We start from the raw sequence: 18,949 nt of genomic DNA on the forward strand, positions 1-18,949 counted from the left end.
TCTGAATGGATTTGGGCACATCCCTTAAAGTAGCCACTAAGTCACTGGTTCTCCAACTTTATGGTCTTCAGATCCTGTTAACTCTTATCATTGAGTCCCAAAAGGCTTTTGTTTTAAGCAGGCTATGTTTGTTGATATTTACTGTATTCAAAATGAAAACTTCTAAGTTTATTCTGAAAATAGTTTTGACCTCATGAACTTCCTCAAAGAATCATCTCCCTGAACCCTGCTTTGAGAATCATTGCATGAAGATATAAGCAGATTGTAATCCAAGTTGAGGAAGGAGTTTTCACACCAGGAGTTCCTATGCTGCTGAAATTGTGACCCTTTCTTCTGGTGTATTCTTGTTTTAAAAATCTCTCTCATGAACTGATTAACTCAGAGTGCAGATTGAAGCACACTTTTTTTTTGGTTTTATTTACTTGCCCACCCCCAACATTGCTAATATAGAATTTTTTTTTTTTATATTGCTAATATAAGACTTCACACGTATAAGTTGTGTTTGCTTATTGCTTGCCTTCTCAGTACTAGGCTTGGGACTAGAGGAAGGGAGAGAACTTGCATCTCAAAATTTTTAAATGTTTAAATATATTTAAAATCAGAGAGAGAGAGAGAGTGCTGAAATCTGTCTCCTTGTTAACTTTTACCCTACTGCCTTCTGGGGCCAAGAAGAACTTCTAGTCTAATCCTGCTTTTACATTAAAATTAAAAAAAAAAAGTGGGGGAAAGAAAGAGAGAGGGAGGGAAGGGAGAAGAAAAGAGGAGAAAAGGGGGAGAGGAAGAAGGAAAGGGACCAAGACAGGGACAGAGAGAGGGAAAGAAGAAGGGAGGGAGATGGAAAGAAGAAAAGACAAACGGAAGAATGAGAATGAAAGAGAAAAAAGGAAGGGAAAGAAAGAAAGAGGGAAGGGAAAAGGGAAGAAAGGAAGAGAAAAAAATGAGAGGGGAGGAGGGAAAGAGAGAAAATAAATCTTATCACCCACTAGGATGGACTACTTAATTATCTGCATATTTTGAAGTGCTAGTATTGTTTTACATCAAACAGTTACCCCAAAACCAGATCATGCAGAGGCTGTAAAACATGCTGTGTGTGCTCTCTCTAGTTTCCAATATGCTTTCCATTCTCTTCAACCTTAAAGGAAGCTTTCTCCTTTTACTTCTAGTCTCTCCCCCCCACAAACAGCCTTTCGCTCTGTTGTGGTTAACAACCTCTGCTAAAGCTTCTCAGAGGAGTCACTGAGGGTGACTTAACTGACAGCAAGGAAGCCAGGTGTCTTTCCATCCCTACTGTTTTCACATTAGCCTTGGTTTCACTAGCTGTTACATTTGAACTACAAGGATTTTCAGGATCCTTTGGCCCAGTGGTATCAAAGACAAAAAGGAAGGGAGGGGGCACATTGATTTTTTTTAATAACATTTTTTTAAAATAATAGCTTTTTATTTTCAAAATATATGCAAAGTTTTTAACATTCACCTTGCAAAGGTGCTCCAAATTTTTCTCCCTCCCCTAGATAGCAAGCCATCCAATATATGTTAAATATGCATAATTCTTCTATATATATTTCCACATTTATCATGCTGTACCATAAAAATCAGCTCAAAAAGGGGGAAATGAGAAAGAAAAGAAGCAAGCAAACAACAACAAAAAAGATGCAAATACTATGTTGTGATCCACAATCAGTTCCCCATAGACTCTCTGCATCAGAAGTCTACTAGAATTGGCCTGAATCACCTTGTTGTTGAAAAGAGCCTTGATTGACTTAGTTTTAAAATGAGATATTAATTATTTTTTATTGTATTATTGATTTTGTTAAATATTTCCCACTGATATTTAAATCTAGTTTGGACTTGGACTCAAACTTTGGGTTCAGGGAGTCCTTCGTTTAACCTTCCTCTCGGAGTCTCCTCCCTCTCTAATTTATGTGATCTTACTTTTTACTCTAGGGGTACGCCATCATCTCAAACTACTTTGAACATATCACTATTCAGTGAGCTTACCAATTTATTTAGATTCTTTTCCCCCCCGCAGGTCTATGGATATTGTACAGAGACACAATGCAACTTTTTGGCTCCCAATTTAAAGTCTTCCAAAGGCCGTCCAAATGTTAATGTGAAAATGAAAGTACAGGATGTTCTCGTAGACTGCAAGACTTTGCAGTATCTTGATGACCCCCGATTTATTGGCTATCGTGTAGAATTTTTGGGGTTGAAAGAATTGGAAGTAAAGATCCAAGTAAGTTTGTTGCATGTGCCAGATGGGAAGTAAATAACTTTGTATGAATTGGATTGTTGTCTTTAATGGGTTCATGCTTCATAAGGTCATAAATTTGGAGCTAGAAGGAAATCAGAGGTTGTCTAGTTCAATACCCTCATTGTACAGATTGGGAAACTGAGGCCTAAAGAAGTGAAGTTTAGAACTGGAAGGAAGATCACAGGTCATCCAATCCAACATCCATACAAATTGGGAAACTGAGGCTCAGGTCTAAAAGTCAGATACAGGATTTGAACCCAAGTCCTGTGCCTCCAGAGCCAAGGACATTTTTCACTTATTTTTTTTTCCTGTTTTCATATTTTTCATGGCAGAAAGAAAATGACAACTTCAACATTTCCAAACAAGATATTGAGATGACTCTTTTTTATGGAGAAAATAATCAGCGAAACTGCAGCTTTGAAAATATTACCAGGGGTCAAGATCTTACCACCATTCTTTGCAAAATTAAAGTAGTTTCAACCCAAGATAACATCATTGCTTCATCTAAGAAAGTTCGGGTAAGTCAGCATAATATGCTTATTCATGGCTTACTGTCCCTCTTTTCCCTTCCTCCATCAAGACTGCCAAGTCCAGTGAAAAGCCAAATTGACATTCTACACATGATATAGGATCATTCCTTGAGGGTTGGAAGGGACCGTGGAAGTCAGCTAGTCCGATCTCATCATTTTGCAGATGAGGAAACTGATTTTTGGTCAGATGAAGTAACATGAAGGTTTTTAGATTTTCCTTTTAAATTTAAAATATATTTTTTAAATGCTTCTACAGACTCATGCAGCTGCCAGATTCCCCTCAGCCGAGTCTGTTAGAGTGTCAAGTTCTGAGCTCGCCATTGTATACAATACTAATGAGGCTTGATATCTTTTGTTCTCCCTCTACATTCGTATGGTAGCATCTGGGAGCAAACACCATATCCAGACACTGCACACTCTTTCCCGGACTTGGGTGAGAGCACTCCTTGAGCAAAAGAAAAAGGATGCGTTTTCAGGGCACCTTGCGTTAACTATTGTCCAGATAGATAGTTTTCCTTGAGCTGCTCTGGATTTGGCTCCCTTGTCTTTTCCAAGACATCCATCAGTACCTTTTTTTTTTAATGTTTTGTATAAAAATAGAACAAGATGCAGGAAAGAAACCTGCAACTTATCACATACTTAACAGAATTTCCTATTACAGGGTGCTCAGCACTAGTCAATAATTGTTAGCTTTTTTTAAGTGAATGGAGATCATTGGATCAAATGCTGATATCAGCCCCATATGATGCTCAAGCAATCAATCAACATTTATTAAGCACTAGGTATAATGCTAGATTTGAGGGATAAAAAGACAAAAAGTGCACTTCTGCTCTTAGTCTCTGAGGGAAAATGACATATATTTATTAAAAAAATTATAAAAAATCAAAGCTTATGGTTGCAGTAGGACTTTTGGGAGGCCCCAGATGAGTTCACTATTATGAGCTACTATTTTCTGGAGGGATCAAGTTGTGCGTCATGTACAAGGATCATTTGAGCTGAGCTTTAAAGAAAACGCAAGGTTCTTAAGAGACAGAGATGAGAAGTGCACTTTAGGACTGCCGACGGAAAATCGTGAAGATGAGAGATGGACTTCCACGTAGGAGAAGCTGTAAGAAGTCGTCTTACTGCCCTACAAGATCCATTAAGGGAGTAAGTTAGGGCCAGATTGTGGAGAGTTTTAATGTTAAAGGAAGTGATGTTTGATTCTAGAAATACTGAGATAAATCAGAGGATATGAGATCATATTTGTGATATGCTATAGTGTAATGCTATATATGACTTAGCATAATACCTGGCACATCATAGACATTTGATAAATGTTTATTCCCTTCCTTTTGCTCTTTCCCTTCTCAGAGCTAAGAACGGGCCACTGTAGTTGGAGGAGAGGGACTGGCCATAGCAGTTATTTTTTTCTTTTTTCTTTTTTTGAGCACTAAGAATGACAATGAAAAAATCAGGTCCATTTTTATGGAGTTTCATTTTACAAAATTCTACCTTGTAGAATCAGGATTTTAGAGCTAGAGATCTAGCCAATCTCTTCGTTGTTGAAGGCCAATGGAGGATCCGGAATTAGATCTTAGGGTCCTTGCCTCCCATTCCCCTTTGGTATATTGGGGGCTGCCTATGATGTGGTAGTCTATGAACACAAACATGGTCCCCTCCTCTTCCTAGAATAATGCAATCTTTTGTTGTGTTAGGTGAAACTGGGAAACTTGGAGCGCTATGTTGAGCAGGAGTCCGTCCCATCTACCTGGTATTTTCTCATCGTTCTTCCTGTCCTCTTGGTAACTGTCATTTTTGGTAAGTGCCAACATTTTTATTAAAAGAAATTTTGGAATTCCCTCCCTCCTGAGCCCTTCTTCCAGAGTTCCTGGGCTTCCTTCAAGTCTCAGTTAGAATGTTAACTTACAGGATGCCTTTCCTGCTTCCTTTCCTCTGGTCCTCCTCCTCTGTTGTTTACCTCCAATTTATCTTATATTCATCTTGTTGTTACATAATTGTTTACACACACAAAAAAAGGAAGGAAGAAATGCTGAGCCCATTATGTGTGTTTGTGTAAAACTTTTTGTATGTATAAAAGCATACTTGTTTGTGTGCATCCTTGTCTGATGTTGATCAGATTGACATAATATAAAATAGGAACACCCTTTTCTTTAGGGTTCTCTAAGAATGGATTATAGAAAGGGATATGGATATCCCTTGATAAGGAGAACTCTTACATAAAGAAAATAAAGAGTATGACTCTGTAGTCAGAGAACCTGGATTCAAATCCTGCTTCAGTCAACTACTATCTGTGTGACCTTAGATATGCCATTATTTCTCTAAACTTCATTCTACAATAGAGAATGATGGTCTTGGGTTAGTGACTTCTGTGGTCCATCCCAGCTCCAAATCTATAATCTCATAAGTATCAATTTTTTTTAAAAAATTGAAAATAAAAAAATTGTCTTTATGAACATATTCTCTTTTTTTTGTTCCCATTTAATTATTCTTTAATTTTAGCTCCATTTTATTTTTATTTTAAATAATAGGTTTTCATTTTCAAAATGTATGCAAAGATAGTTTTCAGCATTTCACCCTTTCAAAACCATGTGTTCTAAGTTTTTCTCCCTCTCTTCCTCACAGCAAGCAATCCAATATATGTTAAACATGTGCAATTTTTCTATACCTATTCCCAACTATCATGCTATAAAAGAAAAATCAGATCACAAAGAAAAAAATGAGAAAGAAAGGGGGTTCTTATTAGCAAGCAAATAACCCAAAAAAGTACAAATACTATGTTGTGATCCAAATTCACTCCCCACAGTTTTCTTTGTGGATGGAGATGACTTTCTCCACTTGTGAACATTTTCTAAAAAATGGAATTATAAATAAACACTATTGCTCAGGATTTGGGGGTATTTTTTTAAAAGAATCTTCTTTCATTTGAACTTTTCAGGAATTTATCTTGATGTATTTCCTGTTCAACCAATACTGATTGTTTGATGGAGCCATTATTTTGTTGGGATTGATATTCTCTCAATTTTTGGATCTCAATTTCCATTGTCTGTGCATTTTTTGTTTTCCTTTAAATTCCTCAAAGATTATTCACCCAGTATACTGTAGGATCTGGTAGGGACTCTTCTGAAGTAATCTTGAGGAACTCACAGTCCTCTTCTTCAGAGGATAGTAACATGGCATATTTGGGTCTGTCTCCTAATCTATAAAATGGGAAGATGGGATTCACTGTTCTCCACAGTCCCTTCCACTTCTGGGTGTCTGATCCTCTGACGTTAGTAGAGAGTGTTTATTTATTATCAAAAAGATGAGTCCATTCTTCTTGCTCTCTAGTGAAATAGCCAAATACACTGTGAATTTTATGTCTCACTTCAATACAACCTCCATCTGTTTTGTGCAAGGCACCAGAATAGGTGCTTTTAAAGAGACAAAAGCACAACCACATTCACAAAAAAGAGAACTACAGAATTTATAGCAGAGGGATCATAGACCTCCAAGTGGAAGAGATCTCAGAAATCATGCAATTCAGAGGCTTTAGAGACATGAGATCCCTTTGCCGAGAGCACACACAGGTGGCTGGGATTTGAACCAAGGACTTGAAACCCAGCATTCTCTCCATGGCTCAGACTCGAGGGTCACCTGAACTAATGTGCTTTCGTAGACAAAGCCCAGAGGATCATGGTATGATGTGCCCTGGGTCAGACACATAATGAGCAGGTGAACTAAGATTTCATTAATTAAATTAAGCATTTCTTAATGATGAAGAAAGAGTAGGACATGTAACAAGACTTCCCGGGAGAACTTCAGGGAAGCTGGAGGAGATTCAGAGCCAGGATTCAGGAAGAAGAGGATTAGAGATTCTACCTTTGCTCTGGCTGGAGGCTCCAGAAGGAACCTGCTCACGGAGAAAAGGATTCAAAGAGAAAAGAAACCTCCTCCCAGAGAAGGATTACAATTGAGAGAGGACAGAACTTTACACATTTTGAGCAGTTAAAGTTAAACAAGGGACTGTGAGGGGTGGGTCCCCCTTCCCACTTTCACATTGATGTTATTAATTTCTTCACTTTTGCCCATGCTTCTCACAAGCTGGGATAAATATACCTCCAATGATACAGATAGCAACATGCCCTCACCTCCTCATCCTGTATGATTTCTGTCCATGGGATTAATGCATTTCTTCCCAGGCCACCGTCCATATCTCTTCTAGACTAAATCACCTGAGTCCATTTTGCCTTGGATTTAAAACCTATCTCCCTATCTGCCTATCTCCCAGGGAGGTTGTCAGCCTGGAAAGAGATAACATATGTGTGAAAGTGTGTAGGAAACTATAAGCCATGTATTTTAATGCTTGGTTGGGTCTGTGATCTCCTTGGCATGAGTTCTTGCCCAGGACACTCATACATTCATTCAACAAATATGTCTGCAGAGTGCTATAGACGGATGGCAAAGCTCCCCGTCCTGCCTGGCTCTTGGCCCTCTTCAGTAACTCTTCCATCAAGGGACCCACCCAGAATAGTGAGAGGCCTTCCCCCAGTTGTAAATATTAGGGATTATTATTTCTATATAAAAATGCCTGTGATTCTTTGGATTTTCTCCAAGTTTTCCATATCTCTTATCTACATGGCATCTAAAGCCTTGTAACTGGATATAGATTAGTATGGAAATAAGCAGATTAATTCATAAAAGCTAAATTCAATTAACAATTAGTCAGTGAAATCACCAAGCATTAAGAGTTTTCTATTTGTTAGGCACTATGTTAAGCATGGGTGATACCAAGAAAAATCAAAACAGTTCCTGCCCTTAAGGGGTTTGTATTTGAATACTATAATTCCATTTTGATTCCAAGTTCTTTCTTTCTTGTCTGTCTCCCTCCTTCCCTCTCTTCTTTCCTTCCTCCTTCCTTCCCTCCTTTATCCCTCCTTCCCTCTGTCTCTCCTTTTCTCCCTCCCTTCCCTCCCTCCTTTCCCCATCCCTCCCTTCCTTCCTCTTTCCTTCCTTTCTCTTTCCTTCCCTCCTTCTCTTTCCCTCCTTCCCTCCCTTCCTCCTTTCTTTCCTCCCTCCCTCCCTTCCTTCCTCCCTCCCTCCCTTCCTTCCTTCCTTCCTTCCTTCCTTGCTTCCTTCCTTCCTTCCTTTCTTTCCTTCCTCCCTCCCTCCCTTCCTTCCTCCTCCCTTCTTTCCTTCCTTCCTTGCTCCATCCCACCCTCTCTTTTTCTTCATTTCTCTTGTTAGGCTTCCCTGTTTGATGCTGGTTATATTCTATACTCATTTCCATTTTGTGATTCATTGTCCTCATCCCCTTCTTTCTCCAACTCATGAATATCTGCTTCTTTCCTGTGTCATATTTGTGAAGATTATTTATGTTTCCGAAGTGACCTGTGCAGAGACTGACAATTAATCTTCATCAGGCTTATCTCCATCTGTTTCACCACTTATCAAGGTCCTTTAAAAAATTTGAATCCCCTTCTGGTAACTCTGCACAACTTGTTGCCATCAGGAGATTTAATTACCCTAGTTCTTGATTTTTGACAAGCCACATGGTGCTCCGGAGAGCATGCCAGACTTGGAAAAGGAGGAAGAAGACCTGAGTTCAAATATTCCTTCTGATATTTACTAGTTATATGATCGTGGGCAGGTCACTTGTGTGAACATCAGGCAACTTTCTGTGATTTAGCTGCTAAGTGATCTATAGTGGTATCATTGCAGTGACTGGAGAAATCAAGAAAGACTCTAAACTGTTGGGTCACCTCCTTGTGATCAAATTAAAGGGGCAAATGAACAAAACGTCAAGAGAAAGCAAGGACGTCCCTCTCTGCACCTGCCCCTAGCACACTGATCCCTTGGGGGAATTTATGGGAGAACATAGACTAGAGCCCACAGAATGGACATGCAGTGATGGGATGTTATACATTTCAGCGACAGGGGTCACACAGGTAGCACTAGGGAATATGGACTGGACTTGGAGTCAAGACCTGGTAAAAATTCCATCTCAAGCATGTACCAATTGTTACCAATTTCTTTTATTTATGAAATGACTAAATGACTTCTAAATTCCCTTCAAAGTCCAGACCTGTAATCTACTCATCAAAATGCTAAATAAGATAGCACAGTGGATAGAGCACCAGCTCTGAAGTCAGGAGGACCTGAGTTCAAATCTAGTTTCAGACACTTCCTGGGGCAAGTCACTTAACCCCAATTACCTCAGCAAAAAAAAAAAAAAAAAAAAAAAAAAAAAAAAAGAAAAGAAAAGAAAGAAAAGGAAAAGCTACTATGGTACCCAGACTGAGCCTTGCAAAAAGTCACTCAATAGTCCATTCTCATTTCCACTTGGAGCTAGAAAGGGCCCTCGGGAGAGCTCATCTTTGTCCAAACTAGCATTTTACAGATAAGGAAACTGAGGCTAAGAGATTCCATGACTTGGCCAAGGTCACACAGATAATCCTAGGTCTGGGATTCAATCCCAAGACTTCAACCTTTTAAGCCAGCATTCTTTCCATTTGTTCGAGAAAGCAGTAAATTCTATGAGCTTCCTCTCTGAGACGTCTAGTCCCGTTATGAAGAGCCCATCAGCCGCTTACATGTGCTCCACACCACATTTTCCTAGCTTGGCTAAAATTAAATGATACACAAGGGAATAAATTATACTTGACTCATCATGTATATTTGAAACATATGTGTACATATTTTGATTTTTGAATAATTTCAGAGACTATAAAATAGAAGTCCTTTTTCTTTAGGGTTCTCTAGGAGAGGTGAGTGGATTACACATGGGACTACAGTTGACATAGGGAACTCCCAGATGAGGAAATTCTCTCCTCCATGGAGGTCAGCACCTTCCCTGGGACTTGACTAGGGTCACAATATATGTTGGAGATCAGACTTGAATCCAAATATTCTTGGTCTCATCTCCTATACTACACTGCTTCTCAAAAGAAATGAAAGCCCTTTATAAGAGGAAAGGCTGGTAGAACCGTGCTCTCATCCATGTGGCTGATGCTTCCAGACATCACAACTCTTTCACGGACTCCTTCCCCATGCCCTTCTAGAGGAGCTCCATTCAATTGCCCTGTATTACCATTGTAAGGATAATGGCACGCCTCATTCTTGCCTTGTGACTAACTCCTCTTCTCCTTTTTAAAAATTCTGATGACATCTTATATGTTACTTCTCCATCATTCCTTATTTTTAATGGTTTGCCTCCAGCTCCCAGGCGTCATGTGGTTCCAGATGCCCTTTGTTTGATATTCACTTCTGATTTTTTTGAGACTATAATGTTTTCACGTGATTGCCAGCCAGCTATAAAACAACAGGTAGATAGATGATGGGATAAAAAGGATGGACCTGTAATAATACTCTCTAACAATATTCTTCAGTGTCTAATAGTTTCAAGTTGTAACTAGAATTTGAAATATGATTGTTATTATTCGCAAAAAATTGAAGGAATTTTCACTATAATCGGTTTAATTTTATTTTCTTAGGTGGTCCTTAAAAGTGTTTTGAGGAGGAGTAAAGAAATGTTAAATTGCCAGACTCTTGAAAGGGACTGGCCCTTTTTCTTACATTAGAAAGTTCCTCCATTAGAATGTTAAATTATACTAGTTATGGTGGCACAGACCTGTGATCTCTATTACTGGGGAGCCTCAAGCTGGTGAATCGTTTGAAATCAAGAGTAATGAGCTACAGAGGGTGAAATCAAAGCTTCTTAAATTGTGGGTTGTGACCGCATATGGGGTCATGTAACTGAACGTGGGGGTTGTGAAATTATGATTGATTGTCAGCCGAGGTCTGATTTGTGTAACTATTTTGTAAATTTTTATTTTAAATGTATTTTCTATTATGTGTATGCATATCTATTTTATAAAAATATGAAATTTATAAAATATGAAAATTTCTTGGGTGAAAAGGAATCACAAGTGAAAAAAAGTTTAAAAAACCATGAGCTAAGTAATTGAGTTTCCACACTAAATCCAGCATCAGGATGGGGAGGGCCTGGGAGCAGGAGACCATCAGGCTACCTGAGCTGGGGCAACCTGATCCGGGTCATAAATCAATCTATGAGTGGCTGCAGAGAAGAGGCTTTCCACTGGGGCAAGTGTTCCATCTGAACCCACAGAAAGAGTGTGCCCATACCTTAGCAGAGTGCCCGACACATTGCAACCATTGATTTGACTTAATATTGAGTCAATAATTAAATGAATTAATATCAAGAAATGTTGAACTTTAACCATATAAGATTTTTTTCAAGTTTACCTTCCAGGGTTTCCTCTCCAGGGGAATCTTAAGTCTCTCTATAATTGTAAAGTGCTTATTTAGCAGGTACATGACATGGGCACCATATAAAATTGCTTATTCTCTTGTTAAATTTTTTTTTTGGGGGGGGGGCTGAGGCCGTTGGGGTTAAATGACTTGCCCAGGGTCACACAGCCAGGAAGTGTCTGAGACCAGATTTGAATTCAGGTCCTGACTTCAGGGCTGGTGCTCTATCAACTACAGCAACTAGCTGCCCCCTCTTTTTAATTTTTTAAATAAAGATTCATTCATGTTAATAATATAAGATTTTTTTTCAAGTTTACTTTCTAGTGTTCCCTCTCTAGGGGAATCTTAAGTCTCTCGATAATTGTAAAATGCTTATTACTTTGCATAGTACATGACCCCTGGGCACCATATAAAACGCTTATTCTCTTTTTAATTTTTTAAATACATATTCATTCATGTTAACAAGCATTTATTAAGCACCTGCTGTGTGCAAGGCACTAAGAATAGAAGATAAAAACAAAATAGTCCTCGCCCTAAAGCAGCTTATACTCTGTGGGAACTTAGGGGGAAAAGAACAACAAAAATTCTCCTCATCTACGTCATTCTTCTTTCCTCATTCTATGGGAGTTACATGTTTTTCATAGAACCACAAACTATTAAGCCTAGCAGATGAGCAAACTGAGGCACCAAAATCCCCGTGCAGATAGGAATTGACTAAGTGTTTGAATCCCACATTCAAGGTTTCTTCTGTTTTTTTTTTTTTTTTAAATAGTTGCAGTTGTTGTCACCAGGTATAAATCCAAGGAGCTGAGTCGCAAGCAGAGCCAACAGCTGGAACTCCTGGAAAGCGAGCTCCGGAAAGAGATCCGTGATGGTAGGTTCATCTATTCTTTTCCAAAAGGCAGTCTTCCATTTCTGACCCAGAGGCAGATGCAGAAATGATTTAAATTTTTACATGGAGTCAGAATCCAGCACAGCAGTGTTTGGGGGCCCGCTCCCCCCGTAATTATCTCATGCTTTTCTTTAACAAGCACCGAGGTCGTGGTTAGCATTAGACGGAACAGCTCCAAGAGCGTGTCTCCTGTTTGTTGAGTTTTAATATATGGCTCTTGGGATTCTGTTTTTGCAGGATTTGCTGAGCTGCAGATGGATAAATTGGATGTGGTGGATAGCTTTGGCACTGTTCCCTTTCTGGACTACAAACACTTTGCTCTGAGAACTTTCTTCCCTGAGGTAAAGGAACATTGATCAGGGTTTGAAAGGCTGAGTCTGGAATAGTAACGAGGAGGGGCATTGCTAATGTAAAGTTCCTAGTGGTTTTTTTCCACAGGAGGCTTCAGATAATGTGTGTTGTTTGGCAGAGGGGCATAGGTTGAACTGGACTAGGAGGCGGTTATTAAATGTATGCTAGGCAGCTAAATGGTAAAGGTATAAGAGACCTGGAGTTGGGAAAGCCTGATCTCAGATTCTTCTAGCTGTATGACCTTGCACAAGCCATTTCATCTCTATTTCCCTCAGTTTCCTCATCTGTAAAATAAAGATGATAGTAACTTTCTCGGTTCTATTTTTATTTATATTTATATATATTATACACACCCGTATTTATTTGTAAAGAGCTCAGCACCCCATAAATCACTTTTCTGTTGTTGAGCCATGTCGGACTCTTCATGGCTCCATTTGGGATTTTCTTGGCAAAGGTACTGGAATGGCCCACTACTTCCTTCACCAGCTCGTTTTACAGAAAAGGAAACTGAGGCAAGCAGGGTGAAGTGACTCGCCCAGGCTCACACAGCTAGTAAGTGTCTAAATTCAGCTTTAAATTCACAAAGATGAATCTTCTGACTCCGGGCCCACTGCCCTGTCAAAGTGAATGCAAGCCCCCATGGGCTGATCCTCGGAAACATCCTTTTATCTGCTCTAACACTCAGCCCATGCCAGACGAGAACTTGTCAAATGCTCCTAAGCCAGTCTTGGCCAGAAGCCTAGACATGTGCAGTAAGCACTTTTTAACTTCACTATAATTCTAGATTTGGGCAATAGGATCTATGAGGCAGGCTTCCAGAGGCTGGGCTGCCTCCATAAACCACCCATGTTAGGTTTTCTAATGATGGATCTTTGGATGAAAAAGGATACCAGTAACCCTTCAGCCTTTTTGCTTCTGCTCAGGATTTTTTTTCCCCCCCTAGCTTATTAATTTTTCCACTTAATTTTCTAACGTGTCCCCTCACACTTGCCATAGAGGGTGACGTAGAACTCCCCCTAGTCATCTCTGTGCCCCAAGTTGTGTCCCGTGCCTGGAATGCTCCATTCCTAACTTCCCTTATAGCTCAGCTCAAGTGACAATTCCAAAGGGAAGCAAATCTTGGGGCTTCCTCCACCCACCTCAGGCTCTGGTACCCTTTAGTTGGCAAATTACTTTAGTGTATTCATTTTTCTGTTCCATGTGAACAAAATATTCTCCACAGTAAAATGAAATCACTTTGAAGGGAAGGACTTTTTATGGCTTTGATTCTCTTCCCTATGTCTAGCATATATAAGGTGCTTAATAAATGCTTCTTGAATGAAGGAATAATTTTTTTAAAAATACTGGAGACCACTGAGTGACTCTGGATGGAGTCAGGAAGACCTGAGTTCAGATATGGCTTCAGACGCTTATTAGCTGGGTGACCCTGAGCAAGTCACTTCACTTTGATTACATTGCCCCCCCAAAAAAAAAAAAAAAAAAATATATATATATATATATATATATATATATACATATATATATATATATCTTTGACAGACTAGAACAGTGGTGTCAAAACTGAAATAGAAAGGAGAAGACCTGTAGGGCACATCTTGACTTAATTTGAAATATCATATTTTTATTTATTTTGTTAATTATTTCCCAATTAAATTTTAATTTGGTTCAGAGAATGTTTTGACATATCTGGGCTGGGCTATCAGGCAGTGGAAGAGAAAGCTAGATTTATGGACCTGTTTCTTACCACCCTCTTCCTCTCTCCTCCCTTCCCCTTCCTTCCCCTTCTTCTCCAGATGACAGAATGTAAACTCTTTGAAGACAGGGTTTACTGCTTCTTTTTTTTTTTTTTTTTTGGAGGGGGGTATTCTCAGTTTCTACATGACAAATATTAGCCACTTAATAAACGCAAATGACTTTAGGAATGACTGAAAGCCCTCTCCTGGGATTGCACCTTCATCACTCTCAAATTTCTGAGGTCCCTGTTAAGAATTCAATAGCAATAGAATGACAGAGTTTCCTGTCCTCCCCAGGAAGCCTTTTGATTTGTGCAGCTAATGAGAATGCTTTAGGTCCGATTCCCTGACCCCAGTAATATATTTGCCTAGGTTTTCCCTAATTTAGTCACCTAAAGGCAAGATGAAGAAATGACTGTGGAGGCAATCTAACCTGCAGGAAAGCTTATTAGTTCAGAGGGCGCCGGGATGGATACACATACTGATGATTAGGGGGAAAAGGAAGAGTTGTAAGAAAGGGAGCTGATTTAACAGAGGGCAGTGCATAATCCTGGAGTCCCCCGGGAACAGCATAAAAAATAGAAGCCAGTCTAGCTCATTAAGGAAGAACACCAAGAAACAGCACACATTTGTTAAGGGGAAATCAGGAAAGCCATAGCAAAAGACAGAGAAACACAGAGAGAGACAGATGATGGGGTGGAGAGGAGAGGAAGGAGAAAGAAGGGAGAGATAGAGAAACAGAGAGAGACAGAGATGATGGGGTGGAGAGGAGAGGAAGGAGAAAGAAGGGAGAGATAGAGATGGGGAAGAGGAAGGAGGGAAGGAGAAAGAAGGGAGAGACAGAAACAGAGACAGAAATGGGGAGGGGGTGAAGAGGAGAGGAAGGAGAAAGAAGGGAGACATAGATGGGGAGTGGAGAGGAGAGGAAGGAAGGAAGGAGAAGGAAGAGAGAGACAGAGAAACAGAGACAGAGATGGAGAGAGGGGGAAGAAAGGAAAGGAAGAATGATGAAAGAGAGAAAAGGAAGAAGAGGCAGACAAGTGAGAGAAGGGGAGAGGAGAAGGAAGAATGGAGGAGAGAGGAAGGGAGGGAGGGAACACACTATAGCTAACAATATAAAGGAAGGCCACATGATGTGCTAGAAATAGCCCTGGGTCTAGACTAGCCCCTGAGGTGATCAGAAACTGGCTCCTGAGCTTTTGAAGTTTTGAAGTTTTAAGGCATATGAGGCCAAAAGACCAAAGTGAAGGAGGAGGGCAAGCCCGGCAGGAGCAGCAGCCTGGAAAGCCAGAGCTGGGAGATTGACCATAGTGTGGGAGGGACAGTAAGCAGGACAGTTTGGCTAGATCGTGAAGGGTGTGAAAGGGAGTGAATAACATGGGAAAAATCTAAAAAGTTTGGCTGAGACCTGATGAGGAAGGGTCTCAAAGACCCTCTAAAATACAGAGTTTGTGTTTGATCCTGAAGCTAATACAGAAGCATCATAGTTAAGTCAGGTAGCATTTATTAATCACCTACTGCATGCTAGGCATTGTGCTAACACCAGGGATACAAAGAAAGGTCAAAAATAAAACTTAAAAACAGCCCTTGCTCTGTCTAATGGGGGAGATGATATTTTTGAGTCATTTCAGTTATCTAACTTTGTGACCCCATTTGGGGTTTTCTTGGCAAAGATACCAGAAGGGTTTGCCATTTCCTTCTCCAGCTCCTGTGGTAGGTGAGGAATACTGAGGCAAATGGGGAAAAGTGACTTGCCCAGAATCGCACAGTTAGTAAGTATCTGAGTCCAGGTTTTAACTCAGACCTTCCTGATTCTAGACCCAGAACTCTGTTTACTGTGACACCTACCTGCTCCTCCAATGGGAGAGATAACATGCAAATAAGCTATATGCATTTATTATTTAAGGTGCATTCTCTCTCTCTCTCTCTTCTCTCTCTCTGTCTCTGTCTCTCTGTCTCTCTCTCTGTCTCTCTCTCTCTCTCTCTCTCTCTCTCTGTCTCCCCCTTCATCTATCTCTCTCTCTCTGTCTCTGTGTCTCTCCTTCTCTCTGTCTCTTTCTGTCTCTGTCTCTCCATTACACACATATATTTTTGTATATAATACAAACACACATATTTTCTGTATGCAGGATAAGTTGGAAGTTCCTTCAGTGGGAAGGCACTAGTATTAAGGAGTGTTGGGAAGTTTCTTGCAAAAGATGGGATTTGTACTGAGACATGAAGGACACCAGGAGGTAGAGGAAGGGGAAAGAGAGAGCTCTAGGCATAAGGGCAGCCAGTGTAAAGGGATGGGCCACTGTTGTGTCTGATGCCAGCGTCCCTGGATTGCAGACACATGAAGAAGAGTTAAGGGCTAAGAAGATTAGAAAGGCAAGAAGTGACCAGGTCGGAAGGAGCTTTCAAAGCTAGACAGACAATATGATATTGGCTCCTGGAAGCCGTGGGGAGCCACTGGGTTCATTGAGTTGGAGGATGACTGCTGTGCTGTAGAAAGATCATTTCAGCAGCTTTGTAAAGGATGGATGGGGCAGGTAGGTTGGAAGACTCATCTTCCTCAGTTCAAATCCAACTTCAATCACTTTCTAGCTTTGTGACCCTGAGCAAGTCACTTCACCTTGTTTGCCTCAGTTTCCTTAATTGGAAGATGAACTGGAAAAGAAAATGGCAAACTATCCAGCGTCTTTGCAATGAAAAGTCACTCAATAACAACCACCATCAGGTTTGTGAGAGGTGCTTGAGATTTTTTTCAGTAACAAGACCTTTTTTTTCCCCCAAAAGGTCAGAAGTCTCAAGGAAGTTCACAATTCACAATGGCTTAACCCCATTCAGCACTAGATTTGAGAATTCCCAACCTGGGGGTCCAGTAAACCACATCTCTCTCTCTGCCTCAGCTGCCAAACAATTCCATTTTCAGTTGTGTTATTTCAAATTCTATTTCTTTTGTTTGTTCTGTTGAAAATTGGAGAAGAGTTGAGAGGTGGGTCAGGCTTCCTGCAAGAGCTCGGGTCAACAGACTCAGCACATGGGAAGTTCAAAATTCACCTTTGAAATTCACATTTGGACTTCCTTCTTTGAAACCAAAACTTTGCTTTTACTCTCTAGTTGCATAAAGTCAATTCAGCAGATAAAATAGTAATAGGAACAAGAAAATGCAAACCAAGCTTCAATTTTTACCTAGAATTATGGGAGACGATGCCCCAAGTATTCTGAGTACTTCTGCAAATCCCCTTTGTGCCATCTAATTTAGGGGCATGTAAACAAAAACGGCCTGGGAGAACTTGACTTAAAAGTCTTACTGGAAATAAAACATATTGGAAAGTAGAAAGAAACAAAATTTTTTTTTCATCCTAAAAAAAAAAAAAAAACTAGATGTTTGAGGTAATGTTTTCAGCTTCAAAAAGGTTATTCTTAACCTCCCTCCCCCAATTTTCTTGTTTTTTCCTTTTCCAATGGTTTTTTAAAGCTATTAGTTGGGTTTTTGACTCATTTTCCAAAGAAATTAATTATCATTTCCTAATTAATTATCACAGGATCATAGATTCAAAGTTTAAAGGACCCTTCAGAATTCATTTCAGTAAGCATTTACTAAATGCCTACTATGTGTCAGGCAGATCTTCTCCCTTCAGAGCTGTCAAAGTTTCCGCTGTATTATACACTCTCTTATGTAGTGTAGATAAATGTCTTCTGTTTGTTTTTAGGTAAGGAGTAAAATAATTTATTTTGGAACAAGTGATGGGGTGGATAATGAGGACACCAAAATCTGAGTTCAGATTTGTCCTTGTCCAGATCCTTGTTTGATTTGGGGCAGGAAAAAAGTCTCTTAGTGGCCCCTGGCAAATCTCTAAAACTAAAGTTAAGGAGAAAATACTGATCTGTGGGGGTAGAAGCTGTTGCTCACCCCTTCCACCTACTCTAGGAAATCATACCTTCATTCAAAAAAAAAGGATGAGTCAAACTCTGATTGTGGCTTTTGTGTCTGTTGCAAATCAGTTGGTAAAGATCATTGGATCGAGGAGAGGAGGGGTGGGAGAGAGGAAGAGAATTTAGAACTCATGTTAAAAAAAACTGTTTAAAAATTGTTTTTGCATGTAATTAGGGAAGATATTAAATGAAAAAAAAATAAATTACTTTAAAAAAACAACAATATAGGTTCATTGATCTGGAATTGAAAGAGACCCCATAGGCTTATCTAGTCCAACCTATTCATTTTATAGTTGAGGAAATGAAAGCCTAGAGAGATGAAAGGTCACATAGGTAGCAAGTTATCCAGTTGAGATGCACATCTGAGTCCTGTGATTACAAATACTAATCTTTCCATTTTTGCTACAGAAGAGGAACTTAGGGGATCCACTTGAGGTCCACACAGTTATTAATCTATTTTTGAATACTGAATATTGCTATTACTTACTATAATGTACAAAATGAACATCGCCTGGGGTGGGATCCCAGCTCTGATTTTTAGGAGATATAGATGAAACAGTATGTAAATGTGAGCGATTAGCAGTGATAAATAATATTTTTTATCTGTATGATCTCAACCCTCGGTATCCATAGCCATAGTTTAGAGTTATCTTATTGCTTCAAAAAATAAATTAAAAGATGAATGAATGAATAAATAAATAAATGAGAATAATGAAGTGGCTCTTCTTCCAATTGGAATATTCAATTGTGTCCCATGAATCCTGAATAATTATTTATTATGCATTGTAAGGGTTTACGGAAAATATAAGCCCTTAGGCCTTTAAGATTAGCAAATAGTGTTACTCCTTTATTAAAATTGAGTTTGGTATAATAAAATGGAGTTTTCATTTCCTTTGCATCTCATGAATAATACAAGTATCTTCTTCTCCTCAGTCAGGTGGCTTTACCCACATCTTCACCGAAGACATGCATGTAAGTATCTTAAGTTTTCATTTTTAGCCTGGAGACTGGCATGTATCTA

At 39.5% G+C, this 18,949-nt stretch overlaps 1 protein-coding gene across 2 annotated transcripts in view; it reads left to right on the top strand.

Moving 5' to 3' along the window:
- The window catches only part of PLXNC1 (plexin C1), a 221,191-nt gene that overhangs the window by 124,631 nt on the left and 77,611 nt on the right, over window positions 1-18,949 (top strand). For both annotated transcript variants that reach the window (XM_074271219.1, XM_074271218.1), the window contains 6 exons: window positions 2,030-2,233; window positions 2,584-2,769; window positions 4,479-4,581; window positions 11,804-11,905; window positions 12,161-12,264; window positions 18,862-18,900. In XM_074271219.1, coding sequence (XP_074127320.1) covers window positions 2,030-2,233; window positions 2,584-2,769; window positions 4,479-4,581; window positions 11,804-11,905; window positions 12,161-12,264; window positions 18,862-18,900 — 738 coding nt within the window. The remainder of the gene's footprint in view (window positions 1-2,029; window positions 2,234-2,583; window positions 2,770-4,478; window positions 4,582-11,803; window positions 11,906-12,160; window positions 12,265-18,861; window positions 18,901-18,949) is intronic.

The sequence above is a fragment of the Sminthopsis crassicaudata genome, chromosome 5, assembly GCF_048593235.1.
Source record: "Sminthopsis crassicaudata isolate SCR6 chromosome 5, ASM4859323v1, whole genome shotgun sequence".
Lineage (NCBI taxonomy): Eukaryota > Metazoa > Chordata > Mammalia > Dasyuromorphia > Dasyuridae > Sminthopsis > Sminthopsis crassicaudata.